Raw genomic sequence first — 20,864 nt, forward strand, 5'->3', positions numbered from 1 at the left:
AATCTCGGCTCACTGCAACCTCCGCCTCCTAGGTTCAAGCGATGCTCCTGCCTCAGCCTCCCGAGTAGCTGGGATTATAGGCATGCACCATCATGCCTGGCTAATTTTGCATTTTTAGTAGAGACAGGGTTTCTCCATGTTGGTCAGGCTGGTCTTGAACTCCCAACCTCAGGTGATCCACCCACCCCGGCCTCCCAAAGTGCTGGGATTACAGGCATGAGCCACTGCCCCCGCCGAATATTTGTATTTCTTAACAGATACAAACATGAAAACAGGAGAGGACCCCTGAGATGATCAGAATAAAAGTATTCCTTCCTAGGTAGCCAGCTACTTAAAACTGTGACTGAAGGGGGAAATCCCAGTATGTGGACTGCTTATACCTTTGAGAGCAGAAACTTAATTTCGTCTATTCATTACAGGTAACTCAAACTGGGAGATAACATGACACTTTTGAGATTCATATTTTATTTACAAGTAAATGAAGACCGTCCCTGTAAACTCTAATTTGGGATACGAAGAATAATAGTAAGAAGTAGTTGCTGGCGCCACAGTGACGTGTGAAGGAGTCTATGCCACTGTTTCTTTAAACAATGATTTTGTTACTAAAAAAAAAAAACAAAAAACCCACCTACACGATTTCTTCATGTTGCATGTGTAAAAGACTTAAAAATAAAAGTGACTTTTCAAAACTCTATAGTCTCTGATCAAATGTGTGTGTTGGCCAGGTTGTCACTTTCACTCAGTGACAGTTCCTACTCTACAAGAGCAACAGGCTCTGGGCAAAACACTTAGTACTCATCAAGAGTATCTGCTCGAGGAATGGAAAGACCTCGGTCCTTCAGGGCCTGCACTTTCAACTTCTCTGCTTCCAGCTTGGTCTGCTGCTCCACCCTTTGCTCTTCTAGAATTTCTTCAATGGATACTTGCTGGAGGGGGGTGTCACTCTCCTTTTCCAAGTCCTACAAAAAAGACAGGTTTGAAAACTTCAGTTGAAGACCAAGAATAGAAAACATTATAGATCTAAAGGCAAATGGATTCCTCTATCAGGTTCAGATTATTTTTCTGTGACAGGACTGAAATATCCTTCTCGTAGGGACAGATAAGTTTTTCAACGAAATGCCTGATAACACTACTATACAATACATACTTACAATGAATGTGGTTAATAGTGATCAGTATTTTTTTTTTTTCCGAGATGGAGTCTCTCCCTGTTGCCCAGGCTGAAGTGCAGTGGCACCATCTGGGCTCACTGCAACCTCTGCCTCCTGGGTTCAAGCAATTCTCCTGCCTCAGCCTCCTGAGTAGCTGTGCTTACAGGCACGTGCCACCATGCCCAGCTAATTTTTGTATTTTAAGTAGAGACGGTTTCACCACGCTGGTCAGGCTGGTCTCGAAACCTGACCTTGTGATCTGCCTGCCTCGGCCTCTCAAAGTGCTGGGATTACAGGCAGTGATAAGGTATAACAGAGCTTTATGTGATCCAAAATCCCATATTAGGATTAATTTCCTTTAAAAAAAATTAGGGCTGCTTATAGACAGCTATCTCCCCCACTGTAGAGAATCCAAAAGGGAGGTTATTGAGGCAATGCGGCCTTAGACATTTTTTTATTAAATTATTTTAAGGATGGGTGGGTTGGCTCACAGTTGTAATCCTAGCACTTTGGGAGGCTGAGGTGGGAGGATAACTTGGGCCTAGGAGTTTGAGACCAGCCTGGGCAACACAGTGAGACCCTAACTCCACCAAAAAAAAAAAAAAAAAAACCCAAAAAACCAGAAAAAAAAACAGCTGGTGTGGTGGTGTTCATCTACAGTTCCAGCTACTCAGGAGGCTGAGGTAGAAGGACTGCTTGAGCCTGGGAGGTTGAAGGTCAAGGCTGCAGTGAGACATGAACATGTCACTGCACTCCAGCCTGGGCAACAGAGCAAGGTCCTGTCTCAAAAAAAGTAAAAAGGCAAAAATAAAAGGGATCCTCTTGACTTCACCTCCTAAGTAGCTGGGGCTACAGGTGTGCACCACCGTACCAGTTCTGTAGTCTCTAAACTATAACAAGACTCTTTTTCCTTTTATGGCAACAAGTCTTCCAGGGAGAACCTCAGCAGACCATTTAGGTTACTAAACCAATTTGGTCCCAATATTTTTCTCCACTATTTAAAAAACTGCTGCTTAGGTTGGGCGCGGTGGCTCATGCTTGTAATCCCAGCACATTGGGAGGCCAAGGCGGGTGGATCACTTGAGGCCAGGAGCTCGAGACCAGCCTGGCCAACATGGCAAAACCCCGCTCTCTATTAAAAATACAAAAAAAATTAGCCAGGCGTGGTGGCAGGCGCCTGTAATCCCAGCTACTTGAGAGGCTGAGGCAGGAGAATCACTTGAACCTGGGAGGCAGAGGTTGCAGTGAGCAGAGAGCATGCCATTGCACTCCAGCTTGGGTGACAAGAGCAAAACTCCATCTCAAAAAAAAAAACAAAAACCAAATTGTTGCCTAATAAAAAATTCCTTATTTAAAAAATACATGCTTATTGTAAAGAATATAGAAAATAAACAAGGAAAATTTAAAAATTATCCATAATTCCAGTATGGAGGATTAACATTTTGATAATATCCCTACAATTTTTCTACATATATACTGACTTAAACGAAAAAAACCCAGCCAGGCGTGATGGCTCACACTTGTAATCCCAGCTACTCGGGAAGCTGAGGCACGAGAATCACTTGAATCCAGGAGGCAGAGGTTGCAGTGAGCCAAGATCACACCACTGCACTTTAGCCTGGGTGACAGAGTGAGATTCTGTCTCAAAAGGAAAAAAAAAAAATCAAAAATTAGCTGGGCGTGGTGACGCATACCTGTAGTCCCAGCTACTCAGGAGGCTGAGGGGGGAGGATCACCTGAGCCCAGGAGTTTGAGGCTGCAGTGAGCCGTGATCACACCATTGCAGTCGGCCTAGATAACAGTGAGACCCTGCCTCAAAAACAAACTCCTCCCAAAAACCCACAATGCAAATACTGACTGTAATTCGTTTTCTTTTCACTTAAATGTGGCATAGTATGCTTAATATTTTTATTTTTGAATGCTTTATAAACATTTTTCATTAATTAATTTATTTTTAAAGATATAGAAGGCTTCATGAATTTGCGTGTCATCCCTATGCGGGGGCCATGCTAATCTTCTCTGTGTTGTTCCAATTTTAGTATATGTGCTGCCAATGCGAGCGCATTTTTCACTTTTTTTAGAGACAGAATCTTGCTCTGTTGCCCAGGGTGGAGTGGTGGAGTGGTGCAGTGGCACGATCACGGCTCACCATCATCTGAAACTCTTGGGCTGAAGTGATCCTCCTGCCTCAGCCTACTAAGTAGGTGGAACTACAGGCATGTGCCACCACATCTGGCTAATTTTTTTTTCGTTTTGTAGAGATGCGGTCTTACTATGTTGCCCAGGCTGGTCTCCAACTCCTGGCCTCAAGCATCCTCTTGCCTTGGCCTCCCAAAGTGTGAGCCACTGTGCCTGGCCCTTATAAACATTTGCTAACCAATGTCATAATGCAGAATAACTTTGCTAAAAAAGTATCTCACTATCCACAGATTCAGTTTGTTGTCCTTAAAATGAATATACAGGTATTATTTGGTGTTTTTGTAAGATGGAAAGCCTATATAGACAAAGTATTCCTGTTTCTTATCCTCCTCTATGATTTTCTTTTTTTTTTTTTTTTTTGAGACAGAGTTTCGCTCTGTTGCCCAGGCTGGAGTGCAGTGGCCGGATCTCAGCTCACTGCAAGCTCCGCCTCCCGGGTTTACGCCATTCTCCTGCCTCAGCCTCCCGAGTAGCTGGGACTACAGGCGCCCACCACCTCGCCCGGCTAGTTTTTTGTATTTTTTAGTAGAGACGGGTTTCACCGTGTTCGCCAGGATGGTCTCGAACTCCTGACCTCGTGATCCGCCCGTCTTGGCCTCCCAAAGTGCTGGGATTACAGGCTTGAGCCACCGCGCCCGGCCTCCTCTATGATTTTCAATGACAAAGTTTGGGACGGTATTGACACACAACTCCCGATGCTCTGGCCTGCATACTATCACCACATGCTGCCAAGGTCTCAGAACCCACAGGCAGTGGCATTATCAGACAGAGAGAGGACTCTCACCACAGAAGTTACAATGAAAGCCACACAAATTACATAAGCAAGCCCTGCTCTGGGTCCAAAGTTAACAGCACCCAGCAAAGTATGTATTACCACCTGCCCTCCCACCCCATGAGTAGCAGCTAAAGAGAGGACAGTGTTCTCAGCCTAATGCGCTGCCTCTTGGGCTTTTCGCTGAGCAATTCATGTTGCTGTTGCTGCTTCTTCCCAACAGTCTTATTACTTAATGCTGTGTCATCATCATCGTCCTTGAGGCAGAATTCAGGGATTTCTTAACCAATATAGTGTTTATAGAAACTAAGTGATTTCTACGTATGAATTTCTCTGGGGTTGGTACACAATTTCTCCTGACTGCTGATTCATATAACCATGCAGGCATTCCTGGAACCATGTTTCTCTAGTGGTACCCCTGTAAAACTTCTGCAGCATCCAAACCATAACATATTTTTTTTAAAAAGGGAACTTTTCCTCACAGAAAGGATCCAAGAAAACAAAGAAACTTCAAGAACAAACACGTTCAGTTCTTTCTCTGCACAAACATCTACTTTCTCTGCACACACATCTACTTAGATGTACCTTTGTGCCAGTGTAACCAGTAGAAAAAGCATGTCTGCCACGTTTGCTACTATAAAACAGAAGCATAGTATCGGTGAATTTTTTTTTGAGACAGGGTCTTGCTCTGTCACCCAGGTTGGAGTGCAGTGGTACAATCATGGCTCATTGTAGCCTCGACCTCCCTGAGCTCAGGTGAATCTCCCACCTCAGCCTCCCGAGTAGCTGGGACCGGTCATCTGCACCGTCACCCCTGGCTAATTTTTGTATTTTTTTGGAAAGACAGGGTTTGGCCACGTTGCCCAGGCTGGTCTCTTGGGGCTTAAGCGATCTGCCTATCTCGGCCTCCCAAAGCACTGGGATTGCAGATGTGAGCCACTGCACCCACCCCAGTATTGTAACGTAAGTCTTTTCCTCTGATATGTTGCCTCTTCAAAATTACATTCAGAAAAGTATTTTACAAAATCATCTATAACCCCACAACACAGAGATGAGTCAGCTCCCCTATAGACTGGCGTACCAAGCAGTGGCATGTACCTATAGTCCCAGCTACTTGGGAGGCTGAGACAGGAGGACTGCCTAAGCCTAGGAATTTGAATCTAGCCTGGGCAACACAGTGAGACCCCATCTCTGGAAGAAAAAAAGTACTGGAAGACTACTTTACAGTCATTTAGTATCTCCCCATGGGTACTAGGTGCTTTGTTTCAGACCTTCTTTTTTTTTTTGAGATGGAATCTTGCTCTGTCACCCAGGCTGGAGTACAGCGGTGCGATCTCGGCTCACTGCAACCTCCGCCTCCTGGATTCACGCCATTCTCCTGCCTCAACCTCCCGAGTAGCTGGGACTACAGGTGCCCAACACCACACCTGGCTAAATTTTTTGTATTTTAAATAGAGATTGGGTTTCACTGTGTTAGCCAGGATGGTCTCAATCTCTTGACCTAGTGATCCGCCCGTCTCAGCCTCCCAAGTGTTGGGATTACAGGCGTGAGCAACTGTGCCTGGCCTCGTTTCAGCCTTTAGGTGACATAAGAAGAAAACAATTTCTGCCGCCTGGCTAGGCATGGTGGCTCATGCCTGTAATCCCAGCACACTGGGAGGCCGAGGCAGGTAGATCGCCTGAGGTGAGGAGTTCAAGACCAGCCTGGCCAACATAGTGAAACAACGTCTCTACTAAAAATACAAAAATTAGCTGAGCGTGGTGGCAAGCATCTGTAATCCCAGCTACTCGGGAGGCTAGGCAGGAGAATCGTTTGAACCTGAGAGGCGGAGGTTGCAGTGAGCCAGGATCGCACCATTGCACTTCAACCTGGGCAACAGGAGCAAAACTCTGTCTCAACAACAACAAAAAAAACAAACAAAAAAACAAACAAACCCAAAAAACAAAAAATAATTTCTGCTCCTTAAACATGCAAGAAATGATAAACTGAACTAAAAGTACAAACTACAAAATATTTTATAAATAAGAAAAAGATATTTCATATATTTCACAGCAGCACTTGGGCAGTACTGATTAATAGCATGGATTAGTCATTTCTAGCTGATTATTTCCAATATGAGGTCTCTGAACCAACCCAACCCTGGCAGAATTATCTCCTGCTTTCTCAAATGGCTGTTAAAAATGGCCACAAACCAAACCACTCTAAAGACTTCTGCAAACTGATTGAAGACATGGCTAGGTATTTAGAAAACAGTATGAAAAACTCTAAAAATTAAGCAAACACCTAAGTTTTTGGTAAGAAAAAAGAAGACAGTGCTGGCTCAACCCTTAATTTCAGCTACTCTTAATGATATTTTTATTTTCCTTGCAAACCCAATAATCAGAAGTAGCAAGATGAAATCAAATGTTTTAAATAAGGCACCTAAAAAATTATCTGAGTACTTCTAGTAGGGGTGTGTGTGTGTGTATGTCTGCACACACAAAGACCTACAGCAACAACACCTCAGAAAAACTGATTTAACCTTTCACCTGCCAGCTGGTCTTTCTGGCACAGATATCAAAATGCCCTCTCCCTGGCTGTGAGCTAAGGATTCAAGTAAGACTGAATTCCATTCTCGTGATAGGTAACAGAAAAGCTTTTCCTATAGCCACTCTTTCCCTTTCCCCCTTTACTAATATGGGTATCACATTGTACTATATATGCAATGTGTGCTTCCCTCAAATACTGTGCATTAGCTTTATGCCATGAAAAACTACTTGTATCCAATTGTTTAAATGACTGTAAAATATTCCAACGTATGTAAGTCACACCTTCCCCAGCATATATAAATTAAGCTTTGTCAATTTTCTGCTATTAAACAAATATATTAACGAACACATTTGTTACAGAATAGTATTTTTTACTTGTATCCAGTAAAAAGATACTTTGCTGCCAGTGGGTTCAAAAATCTTTAAAATACCAAAAGGCACTGAAACAAAGTTAAGTATTCTCTGTAGCTTCCCTAATTTGGTAGTTGCCTGTAAGAAGCCAGATAAAATGTGGAAAATATTTTTATTCTCTCTTGAAAAGACAAAAAAAAAAAAAAAAAAAAAAAAAAGTCTAACTAGCATGAATATGAAGATCTACAGCAGCTTAATAGTTTTCACTTACTATTTCTCCTAGTAGGACCACATTTTCTCCTCTGACCACAAAAATCCCTCGAGGAATATCACCGTATTTTTTGCCCACATGAATACGCTCCACAGTCTGATGTAGTACTAAGTTTGCTATAAGTGTATAGGGAAAAAACAAAGATATTTAGTTTAACTATTGGGTAAAGGTCCATAACTCAATAATCATTTATTTTGAACAGAAAAGATTTAGCTAAACACGATTTCCAAGCTTTATACTTCTTTTTATTTATTTTTTGAGACTCAGTCTTGCTCTGTTGCCCAGGCTGGACTGTAGTGGTATGATCTCAGCTCACTGCAACCTCCGCCTCCCAGTTTAAGCAATTCTCCTGCCTCAGCCTCCGGAGTAGCTGGGACTATAGGTGCCTGCCACCACTCCCGGCTAATTCTTGTATTTTTAGTAGAGACAGGGATCACCATATTGGCCGGGCTGGTCTCGAACTCCTGACCTTGTGATCTGCCCACCTCAGCCTCCCCAAGTGCTGAGATTACAGGCGTGAGCCACAGTTCCCAACCCTCAAGATTTCTAATTCTGAGGAACGCTAAAATTTCAAATAATCTTCTCCTATTTCATTGAGACATACCAGTTAGGAGACGTCTGGGATTATGTTGGGCTAATACATGAATGATGGTAGAAATAAGAGAAATAAATTCCTTTATAAGTTAATTGCTAATACCAAAAAAGCCATAGGAAAATATAAATGAATAAGGACCTTGGAACACTTGGGTCTAAACAACCACAGAGATCAAAATTTTGTTTTCTGGAAAGAAACAGCTTTTCTTTTTGTGTGCGTGTGTGTATGTGATGATCTGCTGAAGATTCAACTTTGTTTTAGTAATTAGGATTCATTTAACCCAATGCAGGTATCCATGGGTTATGATACAGCAAAAACCTATTTTTTCAGCTTGACAGATAACTATATCTGCAATCTAAAAGTCAACTTAATATTCACTACCTTTCACTCAAAGTACTCTGATGAATCTGACTTAAGAATCAGGACTCCAATTTGTTAATAATTATTTTTCCTCTTTTATTTTTATTTTTTTTGAGACGCAGTCTTGCTCTGTCGCCCAGGCTGGAGTGCAGTGGCCGGATCTCAGCTCACTGCAAGCTCCGCCTCCTGGGTTTACAGCATTCTCCTGCCTCAGCCTCCCGAGTACCTGGGACTATAGGTGCCCGCCACCTCACCCGGCTAGTTTTTTCTGTATTTTTTTTTTTTTTTTTGAGACGCAGTCTTGCTCTGTTGACCGGGCTGGAGTGCAGTGGCCGGATCTCAGCTCACTGCAAGCTCCGCCTCCCGGGTTTACGCCATTCTCCTGCCTCAGCCTCCCGAGTAGCTGGGACTACAGGCGCCAGCCACCTCGCCCGGCTAGCTTTTTGTATTTTTCAGTAGAGACGGGGTTTCACTGTGTTAGCCAGGATGGTCTCAAACTCCTGACCTCGTGATCCGCCCGTCTCAGCCTCCCAAAGTGCTGGGATTACAGGCTTGAGCCACCGCGCCGGGCCGTTTTTTTGTATTTTTTAGTAGAGACAGGGTTTCACCGTGTTAGCCAGGATGGTCTCGATCTCCTGACCTCGTGATCCGCCCCTCTCGGCCTCCCAGAGTGCTGGGATTACAGGCTTGAGCCACCGCGCCCGGCCATTTTTCCTCTTTTAATTAGTACTACTTGTCCTATTTGAAGTGAAAGAGAAATCTATGTTCATATCTTCCATAATTCTTACAATGTTTTAATTACGTTTTTTCCTCATGCTCAAATCCAGTGATTTTGCAGATATCCAATAAATGTTAGCATGAACATGAAGTTCCTTGAAACAGAAGGAAACATAATCTTTTAACTTAAGAAAAATGCAGGATGCAAAACGAAGACAGAGGCCTCTTATTCCAATGTGTCCCTATACGTAAAGTATTAAGCTTAATGCTGGGGTCCTTAAAATACAGGAAATGCCTTCTACCCAATTTTCATTGGCTAGGGAGGGATTACCTTCACTTCTGGAACTGCTCTGAAGTCACTATACCCTGCCAATGTAGAAATAAGCAGCCTTGGGCCAGGCACAGTGGCTCACGCCTGTAATCTCAGCACTATGGGAGCTAAGACCAGCCTTCCAGCTGTCCCCACCAGTGAACCAGACATGTGAGTGAAGCTTCTTCAAACTAGCCGACTCACCTTCTAGACACCAAGGGACTGTCCTAGAGCCATGAGGAGCAGAACACCTGTCCAGCTCAGCTGGGTGGGTGGATCACCTGAGGTCAGGAGTTCGAAACCAGCCTGGCCAACAGGGCAAAACTCCACCTCTACTAAAAATAGAAAAATTAGCTGGGTGTGGTGGCTGGAGCCTATAATTACAGCTACTTGGGAGGCTGAGACACAAGAATCGCTTGAATCCGGGAGGTGGAGGTTGCAGTGAGCCAAGATTGTGCCACTGCACTCCAGCCTGGGCGACAGAGTGAGAGCTCAACAAAAAACAAAACAAAACAAAACAAAACAAAATAAAACAAAACAAGATGAGCAGCCTCTTCAGTGGACTGAGTTTATTTCTATCATTTGGCTCCCCCTACTGGGGATTCTAGTGAAAGCCAGTTTTAGAAACATGAACTTGGAAATATACATAAGCTTTGAACAACCTAATCTGAATGTATAGAAAACAATGATACACTCACTAAGATCAGTCCTACTAAGTCACACATGTGAAAAAGTTGCAGATAAATTTCAATATTAAATAACAAAAAATGCAGTGGGAAGCTGTTATTATCCAGAGTATGAGAGATGTCCATAAATTCATACATACCAAATTGATCAATGCTTCTTAAAAAGCCTATAAGTGTCCTTCCATCTCGAAGCAGAACCAAGTGCTTTTCTGGGGAGAGGAGAAAAAGTCTTTTAAATGAAAACTGACAAGTTCAGTGAGTATTTAGGATAATAATAAAAATAAATAACAGTTTAAGCTGTACCATTTCCTCTGCCAATGCATTTAAGGTGAAGTTCAAGTTCACTGGAAAACTGAAGAAAGCAGCACAGCAGCACGGATTTAGATAACATCAGTGATGAAAAGAATCAGAGCAGTGTGGCAAAGTGGGAAAAGGACAGGGCACGGCATCAGGAAGCCTGACTCAGCTGGCTCTAGACCCTTTGTCTTTTTTTGTTTTTTTTTTTTTTGAGACAGAGTCTCACTCTGTCACCCAGGCTGGAGTACAGTGGCACAATCTCGGCTTACTACAACCTCTGCCTCCCAGGTTCAAGCGATCCTCCTGCCTCAGCTCCTTCGTAGCTGGGGCTACAGGAGTTCACCATCATGCCTGGCTAATTGTTGTATTTTTAGTAGAGACAGGGTATCACCATGTTGGCCAGGCTGGTCTCAAACTCCTGACTTCAGATGATCCGTCCACGTCAGCTTCTCAAAGTGCTGGGATTACAGGTGTGAGCCACGGTGCCTAGCCAAAGACCCTTATGTTTGACACTTAAACCATTTCAGTGTCATGTCAGTTTTTATATCTGTAAATTGACAAATACAGTCTAGATGATTCTTATGATCTTATTTATAGAATTATTTTGTCCTCAAAAGACGAGCTTCTATCTCACATTTTGTTTGTAACCAGGGGGAAGGCTTTAAATAAAAACACAATGCTTCAGGCATTTAAAATGAAGACTCTAATAATAAGCTAGAGCAGAAATTCAATGTTTACTGAGAGGGCATGTGCTGTTCTGGGGTCTAAACATACAGTAGAGAATGAGACTTAGAAAGTCACCAACGTTATGAATTTATATTCATGGTGGAGGAGGACAAATAAACAAGAAAATAACCTATTGTGATTAGGACAATGGAATAATTAACAAACTAGCAAGGCAGTATGATGAAGGGAGAGAAGTGGTTACAGAAGGAAGGGTGGCAAGGGAAAGCCTCTCTGAAGAGGTGACTTTGAGCTGACACTGAATAATGAGAATAAGCCAGTTACTAACACACCCAGCAAAATTTCTTTCATTCCATGCCTAAAGTACCTTCTAGATGCAGAACAGAGGAAAAACACAGTGACTCTGCCCTGAAGGAATTTATACTCTTCCTTGGACTATAAATAAGTACCACAGAAAGCAAATCTTAATTATATGAGACTACAGAGAGAGAAGCTGTACTTCTGAAGGAGGTATCAGAGTTGGACCTTGAAAGGTAGATCATTTTAGGGCACGGGAAGAGTGATAGAAAGGAGGCTGGGGGGAGAAGGAAATCTGTAAACTAAAGAGGAGGAAAAAAAGGGCCATACATCCATGTTTAGCTAAAAGCTGAGGCTGTGAAGGGAAAGGACAGTAGATAAAGTCAGAAAAGTACTGGGGACAGGCTGCATTTGGATTTGACTTCACAGGGAACAAGAAAACATAAAGTGATGGAATCTGTTAACTGAGTTTGTATAAGTGGGTATATGTGAGAGGGTGGGATGCGAGATAAAGATGGAGGAATTTTATGAGACATCATAAAACTATTTACCAAGAGTTGAGAATAAAAGCAGCAAGCTCAGGGTGAAGGTTATTAGCTCTTTGTGATTCTAAAATGCTATCAGGACACTTAAACAGAAACATACGCAGATAGTTGGAAACAGTAAGACTGGAAAACCAAAGACATCAAGATTAGAGAAAGCCATTTTGGATAAATCTGCAAAGAGGTGATATAAAATTACTAAAGTACAGGAGATCTACTAAAGATTTAAAGAAGTAGGCCACATGGCATCCAAGTGACCATCTATATTGGAGGACAGTAAGAGCCAGAGAGGTAAGAAAATCACCAAGTACCAGTTGTTAGAGAAATCAAGAGAAGAGAATTAAAGAATCTGGTGGGGACAGTATCACAGTGCTGCAGAGGGGAGAGAACACAGAAGAATGCCTTAGACGAATAACTTTGAAGAATGCAGCTTGACTAGTGTGTTCAGGATAAAAATTAGATTGCAGGAGTAATGTAAGTGGTCTATTGAAGGTGATAAGGAAACAGACAAAATGAAAATGACTCGAGGTTTGGGGATAAAGATGTGAAAAAAGGGATGGGAATATGATGAAGAGAACGGAGAAAATATTTGAGATGGATAGACAATAACACATATGAGGGGAAGAACACAGGGGTTGGGAGAGACAGAGGATATGAAAGAAAAAGGGTAACAACGAAAAAAGGTTCCAGAAGCAGTGAGAGGAGACAGTAATAACAGACAACAAAAAGGGAGGAACCCTTCCTACTGAAATTAGAGGATGGGTGGAAATACAGAAAGACAGACAGGAAACTGTGTGTTAGGGTGGGGGAGGAAAGGGTGCATATTAAACGGCTTCCAAGTTTTCATAAAGTGGGGGGTCTGGAATCTACAAAGTGGTAGGGGTTAGAGGGCCAAAAAGCAAAACTGATTTTTAGTAAAATGGCAGGATGTGTTAGAGAATATATGAGAGATGAGGGCAAAAGGGCATCCTCAAGCAATTAAAATAAAACATCCTGTTACACATAACAGGTTCATATAGATGTTAATATGTATTTAGTCCAATTACACTACATTTCCCTTACATTGCAAAATAAGTAATTTGGTTTAAAAAAAACTATCTGTCGGCCGGGGGCGGTGGCTCACGCCTGTAATCCCAGCATTCTGGGAGGCCGAGGTGGGTGGAGCACCTGAGGTCAGGAGTTGGAGACCTGCCTGGCTAGCTTGGCGAACCGCGTCTGTACTAAAACATGCAAAAATTAGCTGGGCGTGGTGGCAGGCGCCTGTAATCCGTTCCTGGGGAGGCTGAGGCACAAGAATCGTTTGAACCCGGGAGTTGGAGGTTCCAGTGAGCCGAGATGGCGCCACTGCACTCCAGCCTCGGCGACAGAGAAAAAAAAAATTCATTTTATGGTTGACAGACTTTTTTTTTTTTTTTTTTTTTTTTAGCGATATGCCCGCCTTGGCCTTCCAAAGTGCTGGGATTACAGGCGTGAGCCACCCCGCCAGGCCCATAAAACGAAATTTTAACCATATATTCTAAATCGTATATTCACAGAGTAACTGAGACGATTGCAACTTGTTTAAAACTATGTGTAAATCATCTTGAAACAGTAAGTTAATGAGAAAGATCACGTGATTAAAACAATAAAAAATGTTGCTTGAGGAATAATGCACAGATAGAATTTAGAAAAAATGAAAGCCAGGACAACTGCAGGCGGTTCTTTCCGCTTTTGTATAGGGCTGAGCTCCTCTTCCGGACAAAAACTAGAAATAAAGGAGGTCTTCTTAGTAAAAGCAAAAATGAATTGTCTTAAAAAAAAAAAAAAAAAGGTTGCAAGTGATTTTCCAGAAAAGTCAATACCATGTCTAACAGTGGTCTCTACTACAATAACCTGAAGGTGCTAATGACCCTCACAGTAAAATAAGCTAGCAAATGGCCACACCGTAGAGTGCCTACGTTTCCTGCCAATTAAGTCCAACTGCCGCTGTCTTAATATTTTTGCTTTTTAATGAATCCTTTCTCTAGGTATTCCGATCCATCCACCGGTAACACGCTGATACTTCGAAATACTGCAGGCAAGAGTGGACGGGGGAGAAGCCCCCCCGGGCTTCTTTCGTGTTCGGGCCTCTGCTGCCGCGACCCACGGAAGTACGAATGAGTTCCATCGCTTGGGGCTCACCAGCCAGAGGGCTGGCGGAGGCTGCGAGGGGCAGAACAAGTAGCAGGCTACTGGGTGGGCAAGCGGTATGTACCGCAGCTGTGGAGGACATCGACGCGGAACGCCCGGATTGGGCTCAGAACACACCGGCCCTGCCCGGGACTCATTTTACAAGCTTCTTCGGAAGAGGCGCCCGCCCGGGAGGGTCTCACCCCAGGCTCCACCGGGAGATTAACTACTCACTGTCAATGTCCTCGATGAGGCTGGCGGTGCCGGGCATATAGTTCATTTTGAACTGAAATAACGCTGCAATGCACAGCGGCGGGGGGCCAACGCGTCCAAAACCTCCTCCCTCCTACCGCAGTCGCCGCCTCGGCGGGACCGAGCCCGGAATCCCGACCGAGACCAGCACTTCTGCCCCGGCTTTGAGCCGCCGGGGCCTGCCGGAAGCTCCTCCATATTACCCCCACCCACTTCCTGTAACACGTGCGGGCCCCCAGGAAGAGGAGGGGCAGCCGTACGGTTGGGGGACACCTTTTCCCTGTTCCTGTTAAGTAGGGAAGAGGAATCTCCATTGGATAGATGGCGAAGAAACGTATACTCCCTCTTAAGGAACACGGTGTCTTCCCTCGGCCCCGGGTTCCCGAGACCCCAGAATCACGGACCTCCGTCCCTGAGCTCTCGGGGCTCGGCAGCAGAAGGGGCGGGACCGGTCCTGGGATTGGCTGACGTCGTCCGACCCCCTTTGCTGCTCTCCATTCGCAATCGCCCGCGGGCGCCTGCGCGATGGGTTGGCCGTGGCGGGGGGGGTGCGGGAAGCGCTTCAGGGCAGGAGAGCCCATGTCGGCCCTGAGGCGCTCGGGCTACGGCCCCAGTGACGGTCCGCACTACGGCCGCTACTACGGGCCTGGGGGTGGAGATGTGCCAGTGCACCCACCTCCACCCTTATATCCTCTTCGCCCCGAACCTCCCCAGCCTCCCATTTCCTGGCGGGTGCGCGGGGGCGGCCCAGCGGAGACCACCTGGCTGGGAGAAGGCGGAGGAGGCGATGGCTACTATTCCTCTGGAGGCGCCTGGCCAGAGCCTGGTCGAGCCGGAGGAAGCCACCAGGTAAGCTTTGCACCCTCTGCCCTTGCAGGGAGGTGAGGGCCCTTGGGGCTGGGATTCGTAAAGGATCGGGTTTCATATTTGTTTTCCTCATGTGGAGGAGGGTCGGGGGGGTGTTGGAGAGACCGAGACTGGGATCAGAGGTTGGGGGATATGCTTGTGTTCCCTTTGCCCCTCCTTTTCTGCTTCGACCGCAAAAAATATGTTTATTACCATTTAAAAAAGAAAGAAAGATCCTGCGCGGGCTTACTAAGCTTAGCAGCAGGCTGCAGATCTCTCTCCTGGGAGCGGTGCTGGGTAGGGGTGGCACGGATCTGCTGCTCCAGCTCTAGCAGTTTGTCCTGCGTGACTGGCAGTCCGGCTCTCCCCGGGAAGGGAAGTGACTGCAGTCCCCGATGTCGCTCAGTGACCCTCCCGAGGGGAAAGAACCTTTGCGAGGGGGAGGTTCTGGGCATTTAGCCGTTTGCCCCTAATGCTTTGCCTGAGATCGAATCGTGAATAATCAGTGTTGTAAAGCACCTTTACGCGGATTGACTGATTTAATTTTCACGGCGACTGCAAGGTAAAATGGCATTACAGCAGCCCCCCCCCCGCCCTATTTTTTATGTTTTCGAATAAGGAACCGGGGCTCTACGAGGTTAACTCACTTGCCTAATACGCTTGGACCTGTAACATTTTATTCTGTTTTCCCGCCGGACATATACTTCTGCTTTCTTAATGCAGTCTTCTGGGTAGTGGGTTGTCGTTCTACGGTGGCGACACACCTCTCTATTCGTTCAAGAATTACCCTCATTTGTTGAAAATGTGATAGTGAAATTCTCGTACATTGCTGGTGGGGATGTAAAATGGTGGAAAATAGTTTGCTAGTTCCTCGAAACATTAAGCATTAGAATAGTATAACACCCAGGAAGCCCACTCTTGGCTATATACCCAAGAAAACTGAAAACATATGTTCACATAAAGCTTGTCCACCCTTCTTCATAGCATCATTATTCATAATCGCCAAAAAGTGGAAATGTTATTTATTTATTTATTTTTTGTGAGATGGAGTCTTGCTCTGTTGCCCAGGCTGGAGTGCAGTGGCACCATCTCGGCTCACTGCAACCTCCACCTCGCGTGTTTAAGCGATTCTCCTGCTACAGCCTCCCGAGTAGCTAGGATTACAGGCGCCCGCCACTGCGCCCGCCACCGCGCCCGCCACCACGCCCGGCTAATCTTTGTATTTTTAGCAGAGAGGGGTTTCGCCATGTTGGCCAGGATGGTCTTGAACTCCTGACTTCAAGTGATCCCCCTTTCCCCTGTTCCTCGGCCTCCCGAAGTGTTGGGATTACAGGCGTGAGCCACTGCGCTCGGCCCCAAATGTCATTTTATTATTTGGGTTATAATAAAAGAGTGAACCTCTCAGAGCCCTGGTTCTTTATTCGAATACAGGAATGTTGTAAGGACATAACGACTGATGCATCGATAAACAAAATATAGTGTTAATATATTCATACAATGGAATATTTGGCCATAGAAAGGAATGAACTACTGATGCGTGCTACAATATGAATGAACCTTGAAAACATCACACTACGTGAGCAAAGTCAGTCAGAAAGACTGCGTATTGTGTAATTCCATTTATATGAAATGGCCAGAGTAGGTAAATCTAGAGACAGAAAGCTTAATGGTTGCCAGAGGTTGGGGGACTGGCGGTGTAGGTGAGAATATGCTTTTTGGGATGATGAAATGTTCTAAAATTGGGGCCTGGTGAGATGGCTCTCACCTGTAATCAATCCCAGCACTTTGGGTGGCCGAAGCCAGAGGATTGCTTGAGTTCAGGAGTTTGAGACCAGCCTGGGCAACATAGTGAGACCTTGTCTCTAAAAAAAAAATAAAAAATAAAAAACAAAAAATAAGAAATCTTCTAAAATCAGTGGTGATGGTTGCACAACTCTGAATGTACTAAAAACTACTGAATTGTACATTTTAAAAGGGTAGAGTTTATAGCATGTTGATTATATCACAGTTTAAACAATTGTATGAGAAAAACATGTAGCAGTGAGAAATTATTTTTTATTTTTGAGGCGGAGTGTTGCTCTGTTGCCCAGGCTGGAGTGCAGTGGCACAATCTCAGCTCACTGCAACCTCTGCCTCCCCGGGTCAAAGTCTCCTGCTTCAGCCTTCCTAGTAGCTGGGATTACAGGCGCCCACCACCACGCCCACCTAAATTTTGTATTTTAAGTAGAGACGGGGTTTTGCCGTGTGGGCCAGGTTGGTCTTGAACTCCTGATCTCAGGGTATCCTCCTGCCTTGGCCTTAAAAAGTGCTGGGATTACAGGTGTAATTATAAGATTATAAATTATAAATTTATAATTTTACAAGATTAATTATAAATTAAAGATCTGGCTCGGCGCGGTGGCACGCCTGTAATCCCAGCACTTTGGGAGGCCAAGGAGGGCGGATCACCTGAGGTCAGGAGTTTGAGACCAGCCTGGCCCACATGGCAAAACCCCGTCTCTACTAAAAATAGAAAAATTAGCTGGGCATGGTGGCGGGCGCCTGTAATTCCAGCTATTCGGGATGCTGAGGCAGGAAAATCGCTTGAACCCGGGAGGCGGAGGTTGCAATGAGCCAAGATCACACCATTCCACTCTAGCCTAGGAGACAAAAGTGAAACTCCATCTCAAAAAAAAAAAAAGATCCATATTTTCTCTGCCTAAATCTGGTATAGGTAGGTCATGGGACTATAGAGTGATGAAATGCTTGGCCAAATTAGACCAAAATTCAGTCGAAGTGGGGAAAGAGGAGAGGACCTCTAAACTGATGACTAACTTCTGCTGGGCCTGCTGTATTATCAAAACCAAAGTCTGTTTTCTGGGATAGAGTTAGGGAGGGTTGGATACACTACAGAAGTTAAGATTTTAGCATTGTGTAAGGAGTTGTCAAGTGTGGTTTGAGTACACTTGTGCCCATAGGGTGGGTGATGGTGCTGAAGTACTTGGAGATAAAGGTGGAAATGTGTAATGGGCATTTGTAAACCATTTTAAGAGTTTGTACTATCTTTTAGATTGATGATTCTGCAACTTTAAAAGTATAGGATGGTAATTTTTCTGCAGCAATAGAAAACTCATACCAAACATATGCATGTTGGCCGGGCATGGTGACTCACTCCTGTAATCCCAGCACTTTGGGAGACTGAGGCAGGGTGGATCACCTGAGGTCAAGAATTCGAGACCAGCCTGGCCAACATGGCAAAACCCCGTCTCTACTAAAAACACAAAAATTAGCCAGGCATGGTGGCACATACCTGTAAACCCAGCTACTGGGGGGGCTGAGGCAGGAGGATTATTTGAAATCGGGAGGCGGAATTTGCAGTAAGCCAAGATCATGTCACTGCACCCCAGCCTGGGCAGCAAAGCAAGACTCGATCTCAAAAAAAAAAAAAAAAAAAAAGGTATGCATATTGTCACAGATGTTGCAATGTTTTTTCCAGATTTGTTCTTTTGACTTTTTATGTTTTGCATTTTAATAGTATAAATCTGTCAAATTAGAAAACCAAACAGTATAGAAACCTTTTATAACCTTGCTACTCAAAAAGTGTGGTCCATGGACTAGAAGCTTTGGTGTCACTTGTGAGGCTGACAGAAATGCAAAATCTCTCCTCTTCCAGACTTACTGCTGCAATTTATTAAGATCCCCAGGTGAGGGCCGGGCGTGGTGGCTCAAGCCTGTAATCCCAGCACTTTGGGAGGCCGAGACGGGCGGATCATGAGGTCAGGAGATCGAGACCATCCTGGCTAACACGGTGACACCTTTGGGCGAGGTGGCAGACGCCTGTAGTCCCAGCTACTGGGGAGGCTGAGGCAGGAGAATGGCGTAAATCCGGGAGGCGGAGCTTGCAGTGAGCTGAGATCCGGCCACTGCACTCCAGCCCGGGCGAGAGAGCGAGACTCCGCCCCCCAAAAAAAAAAAAAAAGATCCCCAGGTGATTCATGTCCACATTAATATTTGAGAAGCATTGCTGTATAGAACTGGTTGTATTGAGATGATGTACTGAACTACAACACGGACTTGACTATGTTAACACATTTAAGTATGGCAGGAAAAAAATTAGAAATCTATCACTCCCTTTTCTTTTTTTCTTTTTTTTTTTTGAGACAGAGTCTCGCTCTGTCGCCCAGGCTGGAGTGCAGTGGCCCGAACCAGGCTCACTGCAAGCTCTGCCTCCCGGGTTCACGCTATTCTCCTGCCTCAGCCTCCCGAGTAGCTGGGACGACAGGTGCCTGCCACCACGCCTGGCCACTTTTTTTGTATTTTTAGTAGAGACGGGGTTTCACCATGTTGGCCAGGATGGTCTTGATCTCCGACCTCGTCATTCGCCCGCTTCGGCCTCCCAAAGTGCTGGGATTACAGGTGTGAGCCACCGCGCCGGGCCTATTTTTTTTTTTTTTAATTTTTTTTTTTTGAGACAGAGTTTTGCTCTTCTTGCCCAGGCTGGAGTGTGATGGCACCATCTTGGCTCACTGCAACCTCCACCTTCCGGGTTCAAGCGATTCTCCTGCCTCAGGCTCTCAAGTAGCTGGGATTACAGGCGCCCACCACCATGCCCGGCTACTTTTGTATTTTTGGTACCTGGCCACTCCTTGTGTTTTTTCAGAGTAAAACTTTAGGCTGGGCGCGACGACTCACACCTGTAATCCCAGCACTTTGGGAGGCTGAGGTGGGCAGGTCACCTGAGGTCAGGAGTTTGAGACCAGCCTGGCCAAGGTGGTGAAACCCCATCTCTACTAAAAAATACAAAAATTAGCTGGGTGTGGTGGCTCACATCTGTAATCCCAGCTACTTGGGAGGCTGAGGCAGAAGAACCACTTGAACCTGGGAGATGGAGGTTGTAGTGAGCCGAGATCACACCACTGCACTCCAGCCTGGGCAGCAGAGCAAGACCTTGTCCCAGAAAACAAAAAACAAAAATGAGCTGTGCATGGTGGCAGGCACCTGTAATCGCAGCTACTCTGAGAATTGCTCAAACCAGGGAGGTGGCGGTTGCAGTGAGCCGAGATCATGCCACCGCACTCCAGCCTGGGCTACCAAGCGAGACTCTGTCTCAAAAACAAAAACAAAAACAAAAAAAAGGAAGTAAGGGAAAAGAGTTGAGAAACCTCTTTTGAGCTAAAGGGAGAAAAGCAACAAGTTTGGAATTGGAGCAGAGGGGCATTGACAGCTATTGGTCTCCTCTCATGGTGGAGTAGGAGGCTAGGTCATCTTACAGTGAGGGAAGTAGAATGGGATGCTGTGCGAAATTTATTTGGTAAATGTTTGAACCAGATGCTGGGACAAGAGGGACAGAACAGGGAAGCATTTGGAAGAGATCCAAATGCGTTTGAAAAGTTAAAAAATTATGATTGTCAGTATAGGAGCATAAGGTAATTTATTAGTGATTTTGAACTATATAGCTATACAAATAATTTATCATGTACTTTACTAATAATTTTTGTCCAGTTCTTATGAAAAATATAAGCAAATCTGTAAATGGAATTTATGTAGTACAAGTGCTACTGATTCCTCTGCTGTTAGATTTGCTTGGGCTGGGGTTTCAGTTTGGAGGAATGTTGGTAAGCCACTTTGGAAAATGTAATCATATATTCACTTTAAAGGAATTGACTCCAGTCTTCATCTGGGATTATTTATTTCTCAAAAGAGAAGAAAGGAAATACATTAGCTATCTTGCATAATTTTAATCAAATTTTCTTTGGCATAGAACTTTAATTCACATTATTGTGGCTTGTGAAAACATTTTATTACCTTTGTTTTAGTTTGTATTTCATTCAACAAATAAAAAGTTTGGAAAGAGTTAGGCACATGATAAAATTGGTAA

General features: G+C 44.7%; 2 protein-coding genes and 1 non-coding gene across 5 annotated transcripts in view; 1 reads left to right on the forward strand and 2 right to left on the reverse strand.

Annotated features, from left to right (window-relative positions):
- Nucleotides 1-442: 442 nt before the first annotated feature.
- Nucleotides 443-14,590, reverse strand: LSM1 (LSM1 homolog, mRNA degradation associated). Of its 2 annotated transcripts, none has more exons than XM_030937768.1 (4): nt 10,245-12,754; nt 10,082-10,150; nt 7,274-7,389; nt 443-959 (listed from the first exon to the last, which is right to left on the reverse strand). In XM_030937768.1, the coding sequence occupies exons 1-4, from the start codon at nt 10,330-10,332 to the stop codon at nt 789-791; spliced, it is 444 nt and encodes a 147-aa protein (XP_030793628.1). In that variant the 5' UTR covers nt 10,333-12,754; the 3' UTR covers nt 443-788. The 2 variants fall into 2 exon arrangements, with proteins under 2 accessions (XP_030793628.1, XP_010383595.1); XM_010385293.2 differs by lacking the exon at nt 10,245-12,754 and adding an exon at nt 14,144-14,590 and having other exon boundaries at nt 446-959.
- LOC115899871 lies at nt 3,108-3,214 on the reverse strand. Its single transcript, XR_004059459.1, has one exon. It is a non-coding gene; the product is annotated as a U6 spliceosomal RNA (small nuclear RNA).
- The window catches only part of BAG4 (BCL2 associated athanogene 4), a 37,619-nt gene continuing 31,211 nt past the window's right edge, over nt 14,457-20,864 (forward strand). Inside the window, exon 1 of one of the 2 annotated variants that reach the window (XM_010385295.2) lies at nt 14,457-15,010. In XM_010385295.2, coding sequence (XP_010383597.1) covers nt 14,687-15,010 — 324 coding nt within the window. In that variant the 5' untranslated portion in view covers nt 14,457-14,686. The remainder of the gene's footprint in view (nt 15,011-20,864) is intronic. The other variant, XM_010385294.2, reaches the window with a different exon arrangement.

Source organism: Rhinopithecus roxellana, chromosome 9 (assembly GCF_007565055.1).
Source record: "Rhinopithecus roxellana isolate Shanxi Qingling chromosome 9, ASM756505v1, whole genome shotgun sequence".
In the NCBI taxonomy this organism is placed as follows: domain Eukaryota; kingdom Metazoa; phylum Chordata; class Mammalia; order Primates; family Cercopithecidae; genus Rhinopithecus; species Rhinopithecus roxellana.